This window comes from Galendromus occidentalis, unplaced genomic scaffold (assembly GCF_000255335.2).
Source record: "Galendromus occidentalis unplaced genomic scaffold, Mocc_1.1 scf7180000076514, whole genome shotgun sequence".
NCBI classification, from domain to species: domain Eukaryota; kingdom Metazoa; phylum Arthropoda; class Arachnida; order Mesostigmata; family Phytoseiidae; genus Galendromus; species Galendromus occidentalis.
This window is the reverse complement of record NW_003804503.1, coordinates 1-18,357: the sequence shown is the minus strand read 5'-3', so window position 1 is coordinate 18,357 and position 18,357 is coordinate 1. Positions and strand designations below refer to the sequence as shown.

Here is an 18,357-nt window from a genome sequence, read left to right as displayed (position 1 = left end):
GTGCTCTTGCGATTTCTATCGCGGATGTTAGGATAAAAATGTTATCCTCGCCCCGGCGGTCTTTTCTGAACCCATTCTGCATCTCCGAGAGCTGTTCCGTATCTTCCGCCCATTGTTGTATGTGTTTCCCCAAAATTCTTGTGAAAACTCTGTACAGGACGTCCGATACACAGATCGGTCTGTAAGTGGTGAGATCGCCCTTAACCGAGTTCGGTTTTTCAAGTAGAGCGACTCTCCCTTTCCTCCACCCCGCCGGCAATTCATGTGTGCCCCTGAGGATCTGGTTGAATATTTCCGATATGTATTCATATCCAGTATCATCCAGTGCTTTGAGGATCTTTGCCGGTATTTCGTCTGGTCCTTTGGCGGAGTGTTCGGAGATTTTCACCAAAGTGGTTCCAATCTCCGCGCCCGTTGTGACCAAATTAACCGGCGGTCTAGAGAGAAGATTATGCATAGGCGGCTCTGTGTTGCCGTCTGCATCCAACAGGGTCGTCGCTACTCGAGTGAGATGAGCCGTCATTTCCAAGGATTGGATTTCGTGGCCATTCTCATTTACTACTCGTAGCCTTGCTGGGTCCTTTCTCTCTGTTTTTCTTGCGTATTCCCAGAAGGCCCGGGATCTGGCTTGTCTGGGCGCATTCATAATCTGATCGTACATTTTCCGATCTCGGAGGTGGAGCTGTCTGGCTACCTCGGCACGTACTGCGTCTTGTGCAGTTCTGTATCGCTGTCTCGCCTCGTCTACGCCCACTCCGGCGTGTCTCGCTCGTCTCCATTCACGATTCAACGCTCGCCTCTTGCTCGTCAGTCGCGATATTTCAGGCACCAGCATTTTTTTGTTCGTGTTTAGGTGGATGAGTTTCGTATTATGGGCTATTGCGGTTTGGAGGGTGTTTATCAGGTTACCATAACTAACCGATCCTCTTGATCTGATTAGGTTTTTTATGTTCTCTGACGCTTCTTCTGCCGCTTTTATCTCCCTTAATATCCTCACTCGCACCTTCCTTGGTCGTTCAATGTTCCTCTTTCCGCCTATATTGACAGTGATGAGGTTATGATCGCTCCAAGAAAGGATTTCTTTTTCTTCGTCTATGTTCATGCTGGATACCTCTCTATATGCCGAGGCGTTGCACAGTACATAGTCGATCGCGGATGAATGGCCGCCCTGCGTTCGGGTGATCCTTCCTCTGCATTTCTCGGACAGGTTCATGATGGTAAGGTCGTACTTGTTGGTCAGCTCTAGAAGGAGCTTACCCCGTCCGTCCGTCCTCCCATCTAACTGAGTGAGTGATGTGGGCGTTCATATCACCCCCTATTACTAGTCGGTTGTCTTTCGTGACTTTGCTCCGAATGACTCCTCCAATTTCTTGGAGTTGTTTTCGATTTGAGTCCAAGTCACCGATAGCGGCGTAGAGTGAGATGATTATCCACGATTGGCCGGCTATCTCACAGTTTATAGCAACGAAGTCCGTCCCTGTTAGGGTCCAGCTCACCTCCCCTATGGAACTTCGCATGAGTATGCCAGTTCCCCCGGAGGATTTGTTGCCGGACGGGCCGGTTCGATTGTTCCCATAGAATGACAAGCCCCTTTTTTGCGGTGGTTTTTCGTCATTCATCATATGTGTTTCTGAGAGCAGAAGAATATCATATATTTTTGATGTTTCTCTGGATCCGATCTCGAGTGAATCCTTGAACAGACACTCCCATTTCGTTTCGTTTTTCCCCCCTTGCATATTGAAAACACCAAGTTTTAATAAAGGGAAGTTCATTTTATTTCCATCATGCACCTCGGTGTTTTCGGGGGGTTCTAACTGTTATGATGGTTTTTGTAGGGCCTTCTCGAAGAGATTCGCAAGTTCTTTCTTGCTCTCTTCGCTCGCCCCCTTCTTCTGAGGGGTGGAGGTCCTTTGAGGATTTTCCTCCTTCCGCCCCACAGAAGTCGATCGGGGACCGGCTCCTTTGGATGGCGTCCGCTTGGGCTTGCGTTTTGGCCCTTGTTGGGCTCTCGCCGCCCTATGCTCGCCCGAGTCCATCGAGACGTCGCCAGCGGGTCGTTTTTGGGCGGTTCCCGGGGGAATCGCCTTCTTCGCCTGCTTTTGACCAGGCTCGGGTGCGGACTTCGCGGGAGGGGGGGTTCGGTGGTCTCGATTGGACCCCGGATGTCGACGGCAGGTTCGAGACCTGCTGACCTTTTTGGGAGTCTTTATCCCGTGTATCAGCTTTCTCTTCTGCTGTCGACCCCCCCCAGCTTTTCCGCGCTTTCGGCAAGACACTGGTCGATTTCGGCTGGTGATAATTGAAGGCCTTCACCAAGTCGGCGAGATAGCCTAATCATCGCCTCTATCTTCCCAGCTTTGTTCCAGCCCCGGTCGTCGTTCAACACGGGGCGTTCGGAGATGTATCGGAGGTCGATTTTCTCCACGCTTGCCGGCAGCCCTTGCAATATGGTGTCTACGTACATATTGTGTGCGTAGTTTCTGGGGTCTACGCGGAAGGTCGCGTACACCACCTTGAACACCTTTTGGTTCGATACCAATTTGTTTATGGCATCTAGGGCTTCCTTCGCGGCTACATTGCGGTCGTATGTAGCATCTTGGAATACCCCTTGCCCGCCCCAGAGTATGACCGTAGCGGAAGCTATATACTCCGGCTTCTGGAGCTCCGCTGCTGCCTTTTCGCAGAGCATCGCTATCGAGGCGACGGAGTATGTTCTCACTCGGACTCCTCTGTGGTTGTTGAGCAAGCCGTAGAAGCTCAGTTGTGGCAAGCACAGATCGGCACATGGTCGATCTGTGGCTATGAGGCCGATCGGCCCGAGGTAGGGCGCTTTCGGTGGCGCCGTTCTGTGCTTCAGTGGGAGTTGGCTCACTGCGTGCCGTAGCTCGTGTTCGAGCGCGGCACTTCTTGCTTTTTCGGCCTCGACGTTCGCGGCCATGCAAGCAAGGTCACCTTGCCTAGCCTTGAGTTCTCCCTGCTGCCACTCCATGTATCTTAGGGCGGCAGCCCTTTCGGCCAGCAGAACCTGTCGTTCTGCCATCCAGCAGGTGTAGTATTTTACGGCTACAGACTCGTTGGGGTCAATATCTGACCCCATGAGCTGTTCCTCGCATTCGCTACATGGGTCGAACCTAGGTTTTGTTCGTAGCTGATCCGGGTGGAATTCAGCCATTTTTGGGGGTTCAGTTGAATATCGAGTATCAATATTCAATTTTCCCGCCTTTCTGTCCGTCTCTACTTGTCGTAGCTCCCAGTATCTGGAGGCGTTCGACTTTCCGACATTAACCGGTTCGAGCCTCCGGTGTTCGGGTGGCTCTACTTCCCGATACTTATCGGTAGAGAGATGGACACTGTTTCGGCTCCGGGTTGGAGCTTCACGGGTATTCTGTTATTTCCAGAAGTTCCCGACCAGTATATTCTCTTACACCACTATTCCTCGGAACTTCTAGTATTTTGGACAGTTCAGCTACCCTGAGGTTGTCAGTCGAACTTCCAATATTTAGGAGGAGTGTTCGAGGTTCCGACTCTCTCCGGGCGAGGGTGAACGCTGGTTCCGCTTCTCTAATGGGAGAAGCTTCCCTGAGGTTCCCTTGTTTCGAGAATCCTCGACAGTGTTTCTATTTTCTAGGGCGTATCCGTTTTTTTCCGCCGCGAGGCGGATCGCTGTGAATACCGACCTTTTCCGGAAACACAGCGTCTCGAGTGTTCTCCTCACGGGAACCGGGCTGTTCTAATGCACGAGCCCCTTCGGTATCCGGGAACACTACGATTGTTCACGTCAGCACTTTACTGGCACTTTTTTGCGCCTTTTTTCGCGAGCTCTACGGCTCACGACTTGTCTAGAAGACGAATTCTGGAGCTGTCACTACTATCTTTTGTGTATCCGAAAAGTGAATATTTCGATCGTAACTCTAACTGGCGATTAAATGGCAATCGCAGCAGTTTTAATTCTACACCTAATTATCCGCAGACGAACTTTCGTCACAATAATCGCAATAGTTTCAATCGTAATAATAATGGCAGTAATAATCAACAGGATTCGTCTCAGAATTCTGGCCCTTCCCACTTCTTATAACCAATCGCGTTCAAGCAATTCCAATTCGAATGGCAGACCCCAGGGGAACCGCTCTCGACCACAGAGCAGCCGTTCTCGCCGTCCGTTCCGTGCTTCCTCTCATGTCGCCCAGTTGGATGACTTCAACAGCGATGTTGAAGTGTTCACTGCAACTCTTGACGAGGTCTCAACTGACCCGTCAATCTGGCTTATTGACTCCGGTTCCTCGCATCATGTGTCCGAGTGCGATAAATACTTTCAGAGTTACACCGTTTACTCGTCTCCTCGCCCAGTTGACGTGGGTGGAGACCAGCAGCGGCTCTCCGCGCTCGGTGAGGGCCGTGTAGACTTGGAGGTGTGCTCTTCCGATGGGGACACCACCCTCCTCAGCCTGTCCTCGGAACTTTATGTGCCCACTATGCGTCGTAACCTTGTGTCAGTGGCCGCTCTAATGACTGACAATTGGTTTATAATCTATATATATAAAAACGTATGTCTGTTTGTCTGTCTGGTGTCACCTATAGACTCGAAAACGGCTGAACCGATCGTCGTGAAAATTTAGGAGCGTGTTCTGGGCGATCCAGCGGTGTTATAGGGGGTCAGTTCTCCGATGCGATGAGTCCTTCTACCTTAAAAAAATTATTGAGTGCTCGACCCACGAAAATACGAAAACCCGGAAAAAATTGAAAAGTCCGAAATTCGCAAAATTCACAAACGCCTGAACCGATCGCCGCGAAAATTCAGGGGTGGGTTCTCGGGAGTTTTAGAAAAGCGATGAGGGGGTCGTCGTGCCCGTAGGATGAGGATGAGCTCTTTCTTCCTTGGAAATTGAGTACCGGGTCCCTCACCGGAAATCGTTCGGGAGTTCCCAGAGTTCTCCAGAATTTTCTAGATTTCATCACATCTATACATATAAAAACGTATGTCTGTTTGTCTGGTCTCAACTATAGACACGAAAACGGTTGAACCGATACGTACTCGTGTGATTACGGCCATAATCATACGCATGTCTGTGATTATAATCATAATCATACGTGTGATTATGACTGTAATCATACGCACTCGTGTGATTACGGCCATAATCATACGCATGTCTGTGATTATAATCATAATCACACGTATGATTATGATTGTAATCATACGAATGCGTGTGATTACGGTGATTTCTGTGATTATGACTATGATTATAATCAAAATCACACGTGTGATTATGATTGTAATCATACGAATGCGTGTGATTACGGTGATTCCTGTGATTATGACTATGATTATAATCATAATCACACGTGTGATTATGATTGTAATCATACGAATGCGTGATTTCTGTGATTATGACTATGATTATAATCAAAATCACACGTGTGATTATGATTACGGTCATAATCATACTCAAGCGTATGATTACGGTCATAATCATACGCATGCGTATGATTACGGTAAAATCATAATCACGGCGAAAATTTGCCCTACGGATTTGACATAATGAGTTCGGCAGTGCCGAACTCATTATGTCATATCCGTATAGCCATCAGCAAAACGGAAGAGCGGAACGCAATAATCAGACAATTACCAAATTAGCCCATACTCTTCTCATAAGTTCTCAAGTTCCTAAATTTCTCTGGGGAGAGGCGTGCCGCTGCGCGGTATACCTCCTCAACATTGTGAATATTTGTCCGAAAACTCTCAAATCCGCTTATGAGATGATCTCCAAAGAAAAGCCTAAGATCTCTCATCTACGTCCATTTGGCTCTCGGTGCTATTTCTACAATACTGATGTACACCGGGAAAGATTCGACGAGGTCGCTCAAGAGGGAATCATGGTTGGCTACTCTCATAGAATCGATGGCTACCGCATTTATAAACCAGGTTACCGGAGAATAATTCCGACGAAAGACGTCGTCTTCGGGGGTTCGGCATTCTCATGCCCAGCGCTAAGTCCAGGTCAGGGAACGACCGATGTTGCCACAGCTAATACGGACGCGCTTTACGCCGGCTACTCCGGCGATCACGCTGTTGAGTCTTGTCCTTCTGACGAGGAGGACTCTGGATGGCTGGAGCTTCCATGCCCAGCAATTTCCCAGACTGTGCCTGGAGCTATTCCTGATGTTCCGTTTCAGGTCCCGGTAAACACAGATGAACGCTCGGCACCTCCCCCTCTGGAGCCAATGATTTTAAGACGACGCGAAACTCTTCGCAGACCGAGTCGCCATGAATCTAATGTAGTTCAAAGTGCATCCTCCTTTCCACAAGAGCCAAAAACTCTCGCCCAAGCCCTCGCCAGTCCCGAGGCAGAGCACTGGAAGGAGGCTATGGAATCGGAAATTGCTTCTATGAAGGCGCACGGAGTCTGGAAACTGGTAGACCTCCCGCCTGGTAAGCGTCCGATATCCTGCAGATGGGTCTTCAAAATTAAGACCAATGCGGAAAACAAAGTCGACCGCTACAAAGCGCGTCTCGTTGTCCGCGGATTTGAACAAATAGAGGGGATAGACTATCAAGAGCTATTTGCCCCGGTTGCCCGCGTTGACACCATCCGCACACTTCTTGCCATCTGCGCCTCGAAACGCCTTAATTTACGGCAATTCGACAATACTACAGCCTTCCTTCGTGGCAACCTGGACGAAGAATGGTATATGTCCCAAGCTCCTGGGTTCGATGATGGATCAGGAAGTGTATGCCTTTGGCAAAAATCATTATACGGTTTGAAGCAAGCTCCTCGTTGCTCCAATCGCAAGCTTGCCGGTGTGCTCTGCGGACTGGGCTTCACCCAGAGCCAAGCGGACCATTGCCTCTACATTTGGCACGGCCCGCAGAGTGAGCTAATTCTGCTTGCCATCTATGTCGTTGACGGACTAATTGCCTCGAGACATGAACCCCCATCAAGTCCACTCTCGACAACCTTGGTCAACATTTCAAACTTAAAGCATCTTCCCTTAATCTATTCTTAGGCATGCATATCCATGTTGACGAAAATCATAATATTTGGCTTAATCAATATAAATACATTCAAGGTCTCCTTAAGCGTTTTAATATGACTAATTGCCGCCCTCATTCAATTCCCTCTGATAGCGGTATCTATAACATAGAACCAGCAAAGGGGGCTCCATCTAAAGATCGTCCTTATCGCGAGATCGTTGGAGGTCTTCTGTGGGTCGCAATCAGCTCAAGGCCTGATATTGCGTTCACTGTCGGATTTCTCGCAAGATTCCTTGACAAACACACAGAAGAACATTGGCAGGCAAGCCTAAAAGTTTTGCGCCACTTGCAGAATACGGCGTCGTTGTCTCTGGTCTACTATTCTAATACCGAGACCCCGCTCGGAGAAAGTCTCCGCTTCTACTCGGACTCCGACTACGCCGCCTGTAAGGAGACTCGCCGCTCGGTCAGTGGTTCCATCGCCACACTGTCCGGCAGACCTATTCTTTGGAGCAGCCAGCAACAGCGTTCAGTGACCCTCTCTACAGCCGAGAGTCAGTTCTACGCGCTCGCTGACAGTTCAAAGTCGTGTTTTTGGCTACGCACTCTCTTCTCTGATCTCAAAGAACCGGTCACACCAGTTGTTTACGTGGACAACATCTCTGCTCTTACGTTGATTAAGAATCCGCAGTCCCACAAACGGACAAAACACATAGCTGTCAGAACGCCATTTGTCAGAGAGGCGTACGAGCATAAACAGATTGACTATCAATACGTCGCGACATCCGAAAATCTCGCGGACGCTCTGATAAAGCCACTAAACAAACCGACCCTTGAAAAATTGAGATCGCTCACGGGCCTACGACCATGGCCTATAAAGCAGTCATGCTCGTAGTCGCGATTCTCTGCTCTCCAATGGCGACGTCTGCTCAAAATTACTTTACGTATGACGCAGACTGTGACGCGTCTTGTGTTTCTTTAAACATAGGCTGCATCATCAGTGAATCATCGAACGGATTTCTGAATCGATGTTCTCCTGCTCCATCAATGTGCATGGACGAAGCCTCTGAGGCAGTGGTCTGCATGAGGCCGTCGTTTCCCCTCTCGGTGGTGAACGAATTTGGCCGGAATTCAGAGCTAGATTCCATCCATATCGACCTAAAATTGATGAATCGGCCGTCTTGCACTTTGCCTTGGCCGGTGCGAGCGTGCTCGTGTTTACCATCGTGCTCCTGGGTTCAGCTCTATGCTGCATGATATTCCCTAAAAATCAATTCCAACATCAAAGATATGCAAACCCTCCACCCGAGCATGGCACTAATGGAATGGATAATCCCTATCTTCCAACCTCCGAACCCATTAATCAGCAATAGATAATCATTTAACCTATCCTCCGTCTGCTTCTAGGTCTTCCTCCCTAATGTCCATCCAATCCCGCTGTCTTCCCTGACACCTGCACTTAACATCTCGCCCGCGCTTCCTGCTCCCAATCCCGCGTTGCAAACTAACTCTTACAGATATGCCGCGGACAAAGTGGCAGCCTTTTTGGCTCTTCCGCAAGTCAAATGGCAGAGATCTCTGCTCCACTGAAGCCGTGGAGCGCGCATGGGCGACGGTGCCTGGGCATGAGCGCGTTGCCTGGCGCATCCAGTGCCGAATCCTCAATGGAGCTCTGGTGACCGCAGAAGATACTGCGGATCACAATGACCCGACACTGGGTCCGGACGTCTACTTCACCCACAGATTCGAAATGCAAGAATCCAACCCGGAGCCGAAACTGGCTTCCGATGATTGGGTGAGCACCATCGTCTACGACTGGATAATTCCTCCGGACTCGGACACTCCAGTGTCTGACCCAGTCCCTCCTCCGATCGCGCCCACTGCTCAACCGCCCTGGGCTGCTCATCTCACCGAAGCAGCAATTAGACCCAAAACAAGCAAAACCAAGCCTCCCATCGAAAAACCGATAGAGCCCGTCGACAAGTCCTCTCGTCTCGAGAGAGCTCTTCAGCTCGTCAGGTTTAGAGAGAATGAACGTGATGATTTGCGTTATACTAACTACGCAAAATGCAGACAAAGCTTGACATTTCAGCCAAAGAAAATATAGAGCTGAAAATAAGACTCGAGAAACAAAGGGAAGAGTTCTTTGAGTACTTGGACACAACGCTCATCAGAAACTCCGAAAAGAACAAACAGCGCACATCGAGGGAAAGACCTGCCGAATCGAACAATGATATCGGCTCGGACCTTAAGTCTAACTATGACGAGGATTAGGTAAACTAACCCTTAACTTAGATAACCTGCGGATGGGTTTCTCTAATTGATAGCCACGTTTTAAAATGGAAAACTCTCGTTCCATTTATTGGACAAACTCACTTCGGCAGACACTCTTCATGTGCATTCTCATTCAACTTCCTCATATACACTGCCGGCAGAAAGTTTGGGTATACCCTAGTTTTGATCGGAAAACCAAGTTAAGACAACGGCATGACTTCTCTGGGGCTCATGAATGAAGAGTAGGATCATCGACCAAGGGATCCCACTCCCACATTCATCGTCCTCATATTCATCCTGCCTGTTACGCTGCATAATTGAGACGGATTATTCCAGAAGTCGAACAGGGGTGGTGACAGAACTATGAAATTTCAAAGATTCGCTCTCCTCGAATAGACTGAGCTAGTGCCCGAATTTATCTCCCTATGTGCATGGAGTGCAACGGGAAAAATGTCGGAAACTCATACTGGAGGATCCCCCCCCCCCTCTCTGTCCCATCTGTACCTCAGTTTCCGTCAGGACAGAATCCGCAAGAAGAAATATCGAGAATCTCAAATCCCAGTTTATTCCGAGAGCTATCACATCACCCAACGGCCATCAAAAGTCTCGCCTCAGATTTTCTTTTCGTCGAAGAAGTTGCCTCTCGCGCGAATAACGGCCGCACAAACCCGCGTCATCCTCTGCGTCAGTTTGACCAGCACGTCTTCCTCTATGTCGGCCCACGACCTCTGCAGCTCGTTCCAGAGCTGATTTGCGCTCGTGATAGGGGTATTTCTGATAGCTCTATCGAGGTGATCCCAGAGCAGCTCGATAGGGTTCAAATCGGGACTCTGCGGCGGCCATGTCATCATGTTCAAGTGGCCACTCGCTTCCTTGGAATGGAGATAGTTTTGACACCTGCGTGAAGTGTGTTTTGGATCGTTATCCTGTTGGAATGTGAAGCCTCTACCAATCAAACGGAGTCCGGAGGGCACAGCGTGCCTCACTAATACGCCGTGATAGTATTTCGCATCCATCCGTCCGTCGATCTTGATCAGATCTCCGACTTTGCCTGCTCCGAACGCTCCCCAAACCATAACGGATCCTCCGCCGTGCTTCACGGTGGGTACTAGGCAAGCGGGGAGCATACGTTCCCCTACCCTACGGCGGACTGTCTTGCGTCTCTTCGAGTTGAAGATCTCAAACTTCGACTCATCCGTGAATAGGACCTTTCTCCAGTCCGAGAGAGTCCAATTTCGGTGCTCCCTAGCCCAGGCCAGCCTCTTGGACCGATTACCACGTCTTAGCAATGGTTTCCGGCATGCGATCCGACCGAACAACCCAGCTTTGCGCAGGCGATTTTTGATTGTCGTTAGGGAAATACCTTGTTCTCGAGTCGTCAAGAGTTCAGCGCGAATTTCGCGTGCCGTCTTGAATCTGTTCCTCTTGCTTAGCGTCGTTATGAAGGTGTCCTCTCGCTTGGACGTCTTCCGAGGGGCACCTGTTCTCGGTCGATCACGATTAGCGCCTGTCTCCTCGAACCGCTTGATCGTACACTGGACGCCATGTACCGAAACGTTTTCGAGGCGCGCTATTTCTCGCAAACTGTGCCCAGCTTTCCTGAGAGCCACGATCGCAGCACGCTTTTCGATCGAGAGCTGTTTGCCCCGGGCCATTGACCAGGTCGAGCACCTGACGTCGCGACACGATAAATAATCAACTCCGTTGTTTTTGAACGGGAGTGAATCGGTTTCCCGCCGGCCATGTTTTGAGGTTCCGGGTAATGTTTCTCACGTCACTCCCGAGGAAGGATCAAGAGAACAAGTGTACTAGGAGGATCAGGGCCGGGGACATGTGCTCCCGTAGGGAATATTCTGCGAGCAGTAGGGATCGAACCCACAACAGCCCCCGCTCGAGCGGCGTTGCTGCGGCATAACAGTAAGTGGGACGCACGTTTGCAAGAGAAGCGGCAGACGCGCTAAGCACCCGACTACTCGTCGCGGCGTAGAGAAGCGATTGTTACCGCGAGAATCTGGATCGAGATCATCGAAGGCACAAGGAGTAAGCTGCAATTCTGAATCTACGGTTCCCGTGCGGATGAGAGTCGGAGAAAAGTAGGAGAAGGAATAAGACGAGAAAGAGATAAAATAGTACGAGGAGGGAGAAAGACCTCCACAGTGTCACGGAATCAGCGTAGTCTCTTCTCAACAGACTAATCCGAGAATTACCGATATTGTTTTCCCGGACTCCCTGCAAGTGGGAAGCCGAAATTCGGAACGCGAGCTCAGTCTATCCGAGAAGAACAAATCGTCGGAATTTCGAAGCTCTATGATCGCCCATGTTCGACTCTCGAAATCATCTGTTTCCCTAAGGCAGCAGAACAGACATGATGATGATGAGGACGATCGGATTGGTCGCGGGGATCTCTCAGTCGAAGGTTCTTCTCTCCATTAGTGTACCCCACGAGAGTCATGAGGGGGGTCTATTTTGGTTTTCCGATCAAAACCAAGGGGTACCCGAACTTTCTGCCGGCAGTGTACATCGAATTCTCCGCATGCTTTTATCACTGAAGCGCCTCCTCTCTTAATGCTGGCGCTGAGGGGCTTAAGAACCCGGCCTTTGCGGAGAACCATGCATCTTTTGGCGAAACTTGACCAACAGTGGATGCGATCTTTGTATTCGCATACATAGCGCGAGAGATCTACCACCGTGTTCTTCCGCTGGCCATTCGGCTCCACCGCGGTCGAGCCGACCCCGGCTTCAACGCCCATCCGAGGTGATGGCTCTCCTCCGCCCGGGCTGGTTCCGGCTCTCCGTTCCTCCTTCTGCATCGTGTTCTCCATGTCCTCTACTCCATGGGTCCCGACTGCTCTTCCATGGGCCACCGCTGCGGCACTCGTCTGGACGAAGACGTCCCCGCCCCGGGGCCATCCCACACGAAAATACAGACCGCCTGGGGGACATACTACGATGAAACTGCGTGCTCTATTCTGATGATCGCCCTCAGTCGGTGTTGAATTTGAGGACACACATTAACTCATCATGTACTCACCGGAGGCGAGGGCGACCAGTGTCACGAGCACGGTTCCGAGGACCAACCACCATTTCCAAGAAATCTGACTACAGACCCGCCAGCGCCGCTGCACCGGCGTGCCGACATCCCCGCGTGCTTCCGCATCGGGAGCCGTGGCCAGTTCTATTTTCTCCATCGGGCCTTCAGAAGTCACCAGCTTTGCCGACTCTTCTTCTGCCGGAGGCACGCTCGGCACAGCTCGTCGGTTACGAATGAACCTCCGCAGACCCTGAAGCGCTGCTCGGACGGCTGTGCTGCCCGCCCAGGCTGCCCAGGCCCAAGCGATCGAGCTGACACTCCATCCTCTCATCGAGTCCGACGCATCAAGAAACTCTTCTTCTCCACCGGCAGGATCGGATAACTTCACTCCGCTCTCCATGGCGCTCTCGCTCGGGAGCATGGCACGGCCTGAATTCCATATAACTATGGACAGCGGAATCATCAACCAACGGAGGCATTTGCTTCGGATTCCTTCGGTCACATCCATTTCGCCTTCTCTGAGATCTTCAAACGAAGAACTTCTCGCACATATATTACAACGATTCTAAAAGTTCAAAAGATATGGAAATTTTGCCAAATACCTCTGGATGGTGCTGAACAGCGCTCTGGGATTCCTCGCGAGTTCTTTTTCGCTGGAGCTACCGTCGCAGATGATCTCCGATCACGGAAGTACGCTAACATAGAGGCTAAGGACCTTTTGTACCGCCGATTGACTACGCATCGGCAATTCAACCAATCATTTCAAATCTTCTCTTTCTGGAGTTGTCGTGGAAGCCCCCTGTGATACAAATCCCCCGCTGGAAACTGTTGTGAATTGATGACACTGAAGTCTTTTCCACATTCGCGCTTCACGATCGGGGTTTGCACCTTTTTATTTCGAATTCCACTTCGCCGAGTCCCTTCGTTCACCGAGGGCAGAGAGCGATTGTGATCCGATAGGCGAGCAGGCGGTCTTTAACGAAAAACAGGCGAGAGTGGTCGTCAGGTTGTCGACTACCCTCACTTCTTGTTTTCCGCTCTGCGAGTTCAGACGTGTCTCCCGCGTGCGTGATACAATTCCAATTGGATAAGTTTCTCCGTTCCCATTGATCGGTAAGTCGCTGCCCGTTCTTTTCCAGATTACAGATAATCTTATAAATTACCAAGGTAAAACTCCGGAAATCCTCGAACCAAGCCCATTACATGGCCGGCTCGTAACTGCGCAGCAATCGCGCCGACTCACTCAGACTCCAGCTCGCAAGTCGATCTGATGCCCTTTATCCCTTCGGGAACTGGATGCCAAGTTTCACTTGATGCCACGCCTGAAGCGTGATGCCGGGCCATAAACTGTATGCCCCGACGCTGAAGGAAATATACCGAATACAAATTGTCTAGCACTGCGACAAATTAAGATATCGAACGCTCAGACCCTAAAAGTGAATTCCTTAATTCAAAGTCCATATGTGACCCCGAATCGAATGTGACACCAGACACATCCTTCCTAATGCATAACTTATATCTTCGCTCACGCACGATCCTTCGTTTCGGCGAATTGCAGACCATGAGCGACATTGAACTTTCCGATGACGTCGAAGTCGCGCGCGATCGAAGAGGTCCGACTGGAGGACCCCGTCGCCCCAGAAGTAGAACCTCTTGATAACCCCGGCAACTCGATCTTCGATGGACCTTCTGGACAACTCGAGCGCCCCATCCATAAGCCCAGGTGTGCTAGCTGGCCTCAAACGACTTTTCGACGTGAAGGATACCAAAAAGATGACGGATGACCTCAACACGGTGTATCCCGAGCCACAAGGCTTACAATTTCTCAACCCTGAACCTCTCAAAGACGTAGAGGCTCATCTCAAAGCGAGCAAGTCGTTTCTCGCTCTGAAAGCGGACTCGTTTCTTGTAAAACTAGCAGATGCCCACGCCTTGCTAGCACGTCCCCTCACGGACGCCATGTCATATCTAGAAGAAACACGCGATCCCTCGAACCAAAAATCCTCGCTGAAAGGCTATCGGACATAGCGAAGACGTTAATAATCGCGGCAAAAATCACCGAATCCGCGCGAGTCGAAATAGCGTGCCAAGCCTTCCGTGTGCCGACATCAGCCGCCAAAACAGAAAGAGGATGCTCACTCCTGGGGCCGTCGTTCGCTAAAAATGTAGAACGTCTTCGCAAAGACAAAAAGACCCTACTTGGAGAAGAGTCAACGCCGTCCTCCGGACAAAGATTCCGCCCCTACGCCCGCCCAAGCACGGATCGCAATGTGGCCCGTCGCTCATCGTGGCGCCAACCGAATCGTAACACCGAGTGGTATAACTCATCAGCGAGGCCGAACTCGTCGAACCACTCTGGTTCAGCCCCACGTCATCCTGGAAACTCCAGCAATTCCAACAATGCTTCGCAACCTCCAGCTCCAGGTACCGCATTCCCTTCTTTGAAAGCTTTCGCTTCACAGTGGAGATCTATCACCTCTGACGAATGGATTCTAAGCACGGCACAGGGTTACCGAATTACTTTCCTCACTAACCCCACTCAGACTACCTTACCACACCAAATTAAATTCTCCGTTGACGAGACACGAATCATGGACGACCTAATCGCCGACCTTCTGACCAAAGGCGCCATCGAACATATTCCACATCATCGAGTGCGTTTCCTTTCCAACCTGTTCCTAGTCTCTAAAAAAGGCACCTCAAAGTACCGCCCAGTTATTAATCTTAAACACTTGAACGAGTTCATTCCAACTCATAAATTCAAAATGGAGGGCTGGGGGGAAATCAAAGAAGCAGTCTTCCGAAATTGCTACTTCGCCCGAATTGATCTCAAAGATGCTTTTCTCTCCGTACCGATCGACGACGACAGCCGACCGTTTCTCGCATTTGAGTGGCAACATAACACCTTTTGTTGGTCCCGATTACCCTTCGGCCTCAAGACGAGCCCACGAGTCTTCACAAAACTCCTCAAACCTATCACGGCCAAGCTCAGACAACAAGGCGTAATTCTCATAGTTTACCTCGACGATTTCCTAATAATCGCCAACAGCCCATCCCAACTTACCGACCACACCAAGAAATCCACAGATCTTCTGACATCAATGGGGTACACGGTTAACTTCGAGAAATCCTCTTTGAGCCCCGTGCAACACATCACTTTCTTAGGCTACGAGCTCGACTCGACCACGATGCAACTCTCTGTCCCCATCGATAAACGAACTCAGATCAAGGCGGATTTGAAATCTATATTGGCAAGACCAACTTCTTCCATTCGTTCCCTGTACAAAATCCTCGGGAAACTTAACGCACTCACGACCATAGTTCGCTCCCTACGGTATCACACCTCATCCCTGGCAAAACTAGTATCCTCTTCCTCAAGCAAAACGAGAAACCTGGATTCAATAATACGTCTCCCTCCACACATACACGCCGACCTCCATTGGTGGTTGTTAAACCTCGACGCGGTGGCTACCGGTCCCATTCACCTACCCTTAGTCTCTCTTGAAATCACTTCCGACAGCTCCCTCGAAGGCTGGGGTGCATGGAGCACATATGGCGCCACCGGAGCCTCTTGGACCGACGAGGACCGCCACCTCCACATCAACGCGCTCGAGCTCAAAGCCGTTCTTCTCGCACTACAACGACTAGCCCAAAGATATTGTAACACTTCAATAGCAATACGGACCGACAACACTAATGCAATGCACAGCATTAATAACTTCGGATCCCTACACTCAACAACACTAGACGCTTTGGCTCGAGAAATCTGGTCCTGGGCCTTCGCTCGTAACATCTACTTGAAAGCCACCTACCTACCAGGAAGCCAGAATCAAGTCGCAGACTTGATCTCAAGGACGATTCACGACAACCATAGCTATTCACTGCACCAATCAGTTTTCGACAACTTGAACAATCAGCATGGCCCTTTTGAAATCGATCTTTTCGCCGACTTCTCGAACTTCAAGGTCACTACATATTTCAGTTGGGTCAAGGACCCTTTCGCTTTCAGCGTCGATGCTTTCTCCTCCCGATGGGACTCCTGGAACAACTTATATGCATTCCCTCCCTTCAAACTCGTTGACCGCACCCTTTCCTATTTAGACGCATTCTCAGCATGTGAGCTCACCCTAATCTGCCCACTATGGCCTACACAGCCATTCTTCCCAAGGTTACTCCATCGCTGCATCGATCATCCGTTGCTCCTCCCGTCGTTCGAGGAACTTCTACTCGATCGGGAAGGGACTCCCCACCCGCTCCTACAACGCCAGAAACTACAGCTAGTCGCCTGGCGCCTAGCATCACTCCTCTCTCGGAAAAAGCGACACAATTTCTGGAAGGGGCTATCCGTCCAAGCACACGAATCGCGTACGATACATGCTGGCGTCATTGGTTACGTTGGTGCGAACAACGAGCTTCCCCTACACTTAAGGTGTCTGTGAACCAAGTCTGTAATTTCCTCGCTGACATGGCCTCGAACGGTTACTCATACTCATCGATAAATACATTCCGCTCCTGCTTATCTTTGAAACTTCATCCCACTGATGCTTTCGAAATGGGGAATCATCCGACCGTTTGCCGACTCATGCGGGGCGTTTTCAACCTCCAACCACCGTCGAAACCAAAGCCACCGGTTTGGGACGTCGAACTACTGTTGAGCTTTATGGACACCTGGGGTCCTTCCGACTCTCTGACCTTGCCACAGACAACATGCCGTACACTTCTCCTTCTGCTCCTCACGTCGGCCGCACGTATCGGTGAAATCGCCGACCTCCAGTATCCACCTTCCTCCCGCCAACCCCACCGATGGGAATTTACCTACGGCCGTGGCCTAACCAAAACCAGCAGACAAGGTCAACACGCACCCACATTTGTCGTAAAGCCTTACCCACCCAACCACCTCCGCTGCCCAATCACAGCCCTCACAGCTTACGACATTCTTACATTACCCCACCGTCCCGTACCCAGCTCATTATTCTTAACCTCCCGCAAACCATACCGATCCGCCTCCAAAGACACGTTGGCACGTTGGGTCAAAACGACGATCCACGCCGCCGGAATAGACGCCACACTATACACCGCGCACTCGACAAGAGCCGCCTCCACCACCGCCGCACACACCCGCGGCCTACAGCTTCCGGATATCCTAAAAACAGCGCAATGGACTCGAGCCACAACCTTCTATAACCACTATTACCGACCCCCTCCCCAACGCCAATGTCCTCAGCCGTGCTTGATCCACAACGTCAAAATCGCTCTCTGCCCTCGGTGAACGAAGGGACTCGGCGAAGTGGAATTACTCAGTCTAGTCGACTCACGAAGTGGGAAGACTTGGCTGGAATTCCATGAGAAGAGGGAATGAGTTCACCGAGGGCTCCCTCCCGTTCCCAAACCCGCACTCATAAATAAGTCCATATTCCATTATCCACAGGCACGTCGCGCACTCAAACCAAGCCGCACGTAGCTTCGGACACAGTCAGCCAGCGCATTCTAGGCCGCGAAGCGCTTTTAACGATGGATACAACTAGGATCCCATTCCTCAATCATAGACCTACACACCTGGCAGCATCTCATTCCGAGTAAGGAAATAAGCTGATCCACAAAAGGTCGCCCGATCGAAAGCGCACGATCAAAACCCACAAACATACTCGTATAGAAAAATGAGCTCTCAAGCCGAACATCTTCCACTCGAAGAACGTACCATAACTCTACGCCCCATTCCTGCGTTTCCACACGCACAATTGTGTTAATATACTATTCTCACCATCCTATGCTGATAGTTAGCATACGTGATACAACCCGCCGACAGCACCGGCGCAAGAAATAAACGTTGTTATTCTAACCTATACCATTTTCCAATCCCTGATCAATAGGTAAAGTTAGTTACGGGCAGCGACATTCATTTTTTCCCAGCTCCTCTCCGCGCGTCAACCAACAAGTGAGGGTAGTCGACAACCTGACGACCACTCTCGCCTGTTTTTCGTTAAAGACCGCCTGCTCGCCTATCGGATCACAATCGCTCTCTGCCCTCGGTGAACTCATTCCCTCTTCTCATGGAATTCCAGCCAAGTCTTCCCACTTCGTG

At 50.5% G+C, this 18,357-nt stretch overlaps 2 protein-coding genes across 2 annotated transcripts; one reads left to right on the top strand and one right to left on the bottom strand.

The window, feature by feature from the left end:
- Positions 1-71: 71 nt before the first annotated feature.
- On the bottom strand, positions 72-1,213 carry LOC108865241 (uncharacterized; the record flags this gene model as incomplete). The annotated part of the gene is made up of 1 exon (XM_018642077.1): positions 72-1,213. A coding segment is annotated over exon 1 (1,142 nt), but the record flags the coding sequence as incomplete, so codon positions are not given.
- Positions 1,214-16,827: 15,614 nt separating this feature from the next.
- Positions 16,828-17,544, top strand: LOC100905808 (uncharacterized). Its single transcript, XM_003739390.1, has one exon. The coding sequence runs from the start codon at positions 16,828-16,830 to the stop codon at positions 17,542-17,544; it is 717 nt and encodes a 238-aa protein (XP_003739438.1).
- The last annotated feature ends 813 nt before the right edge of the window (positions 17,545-18,357 follow it).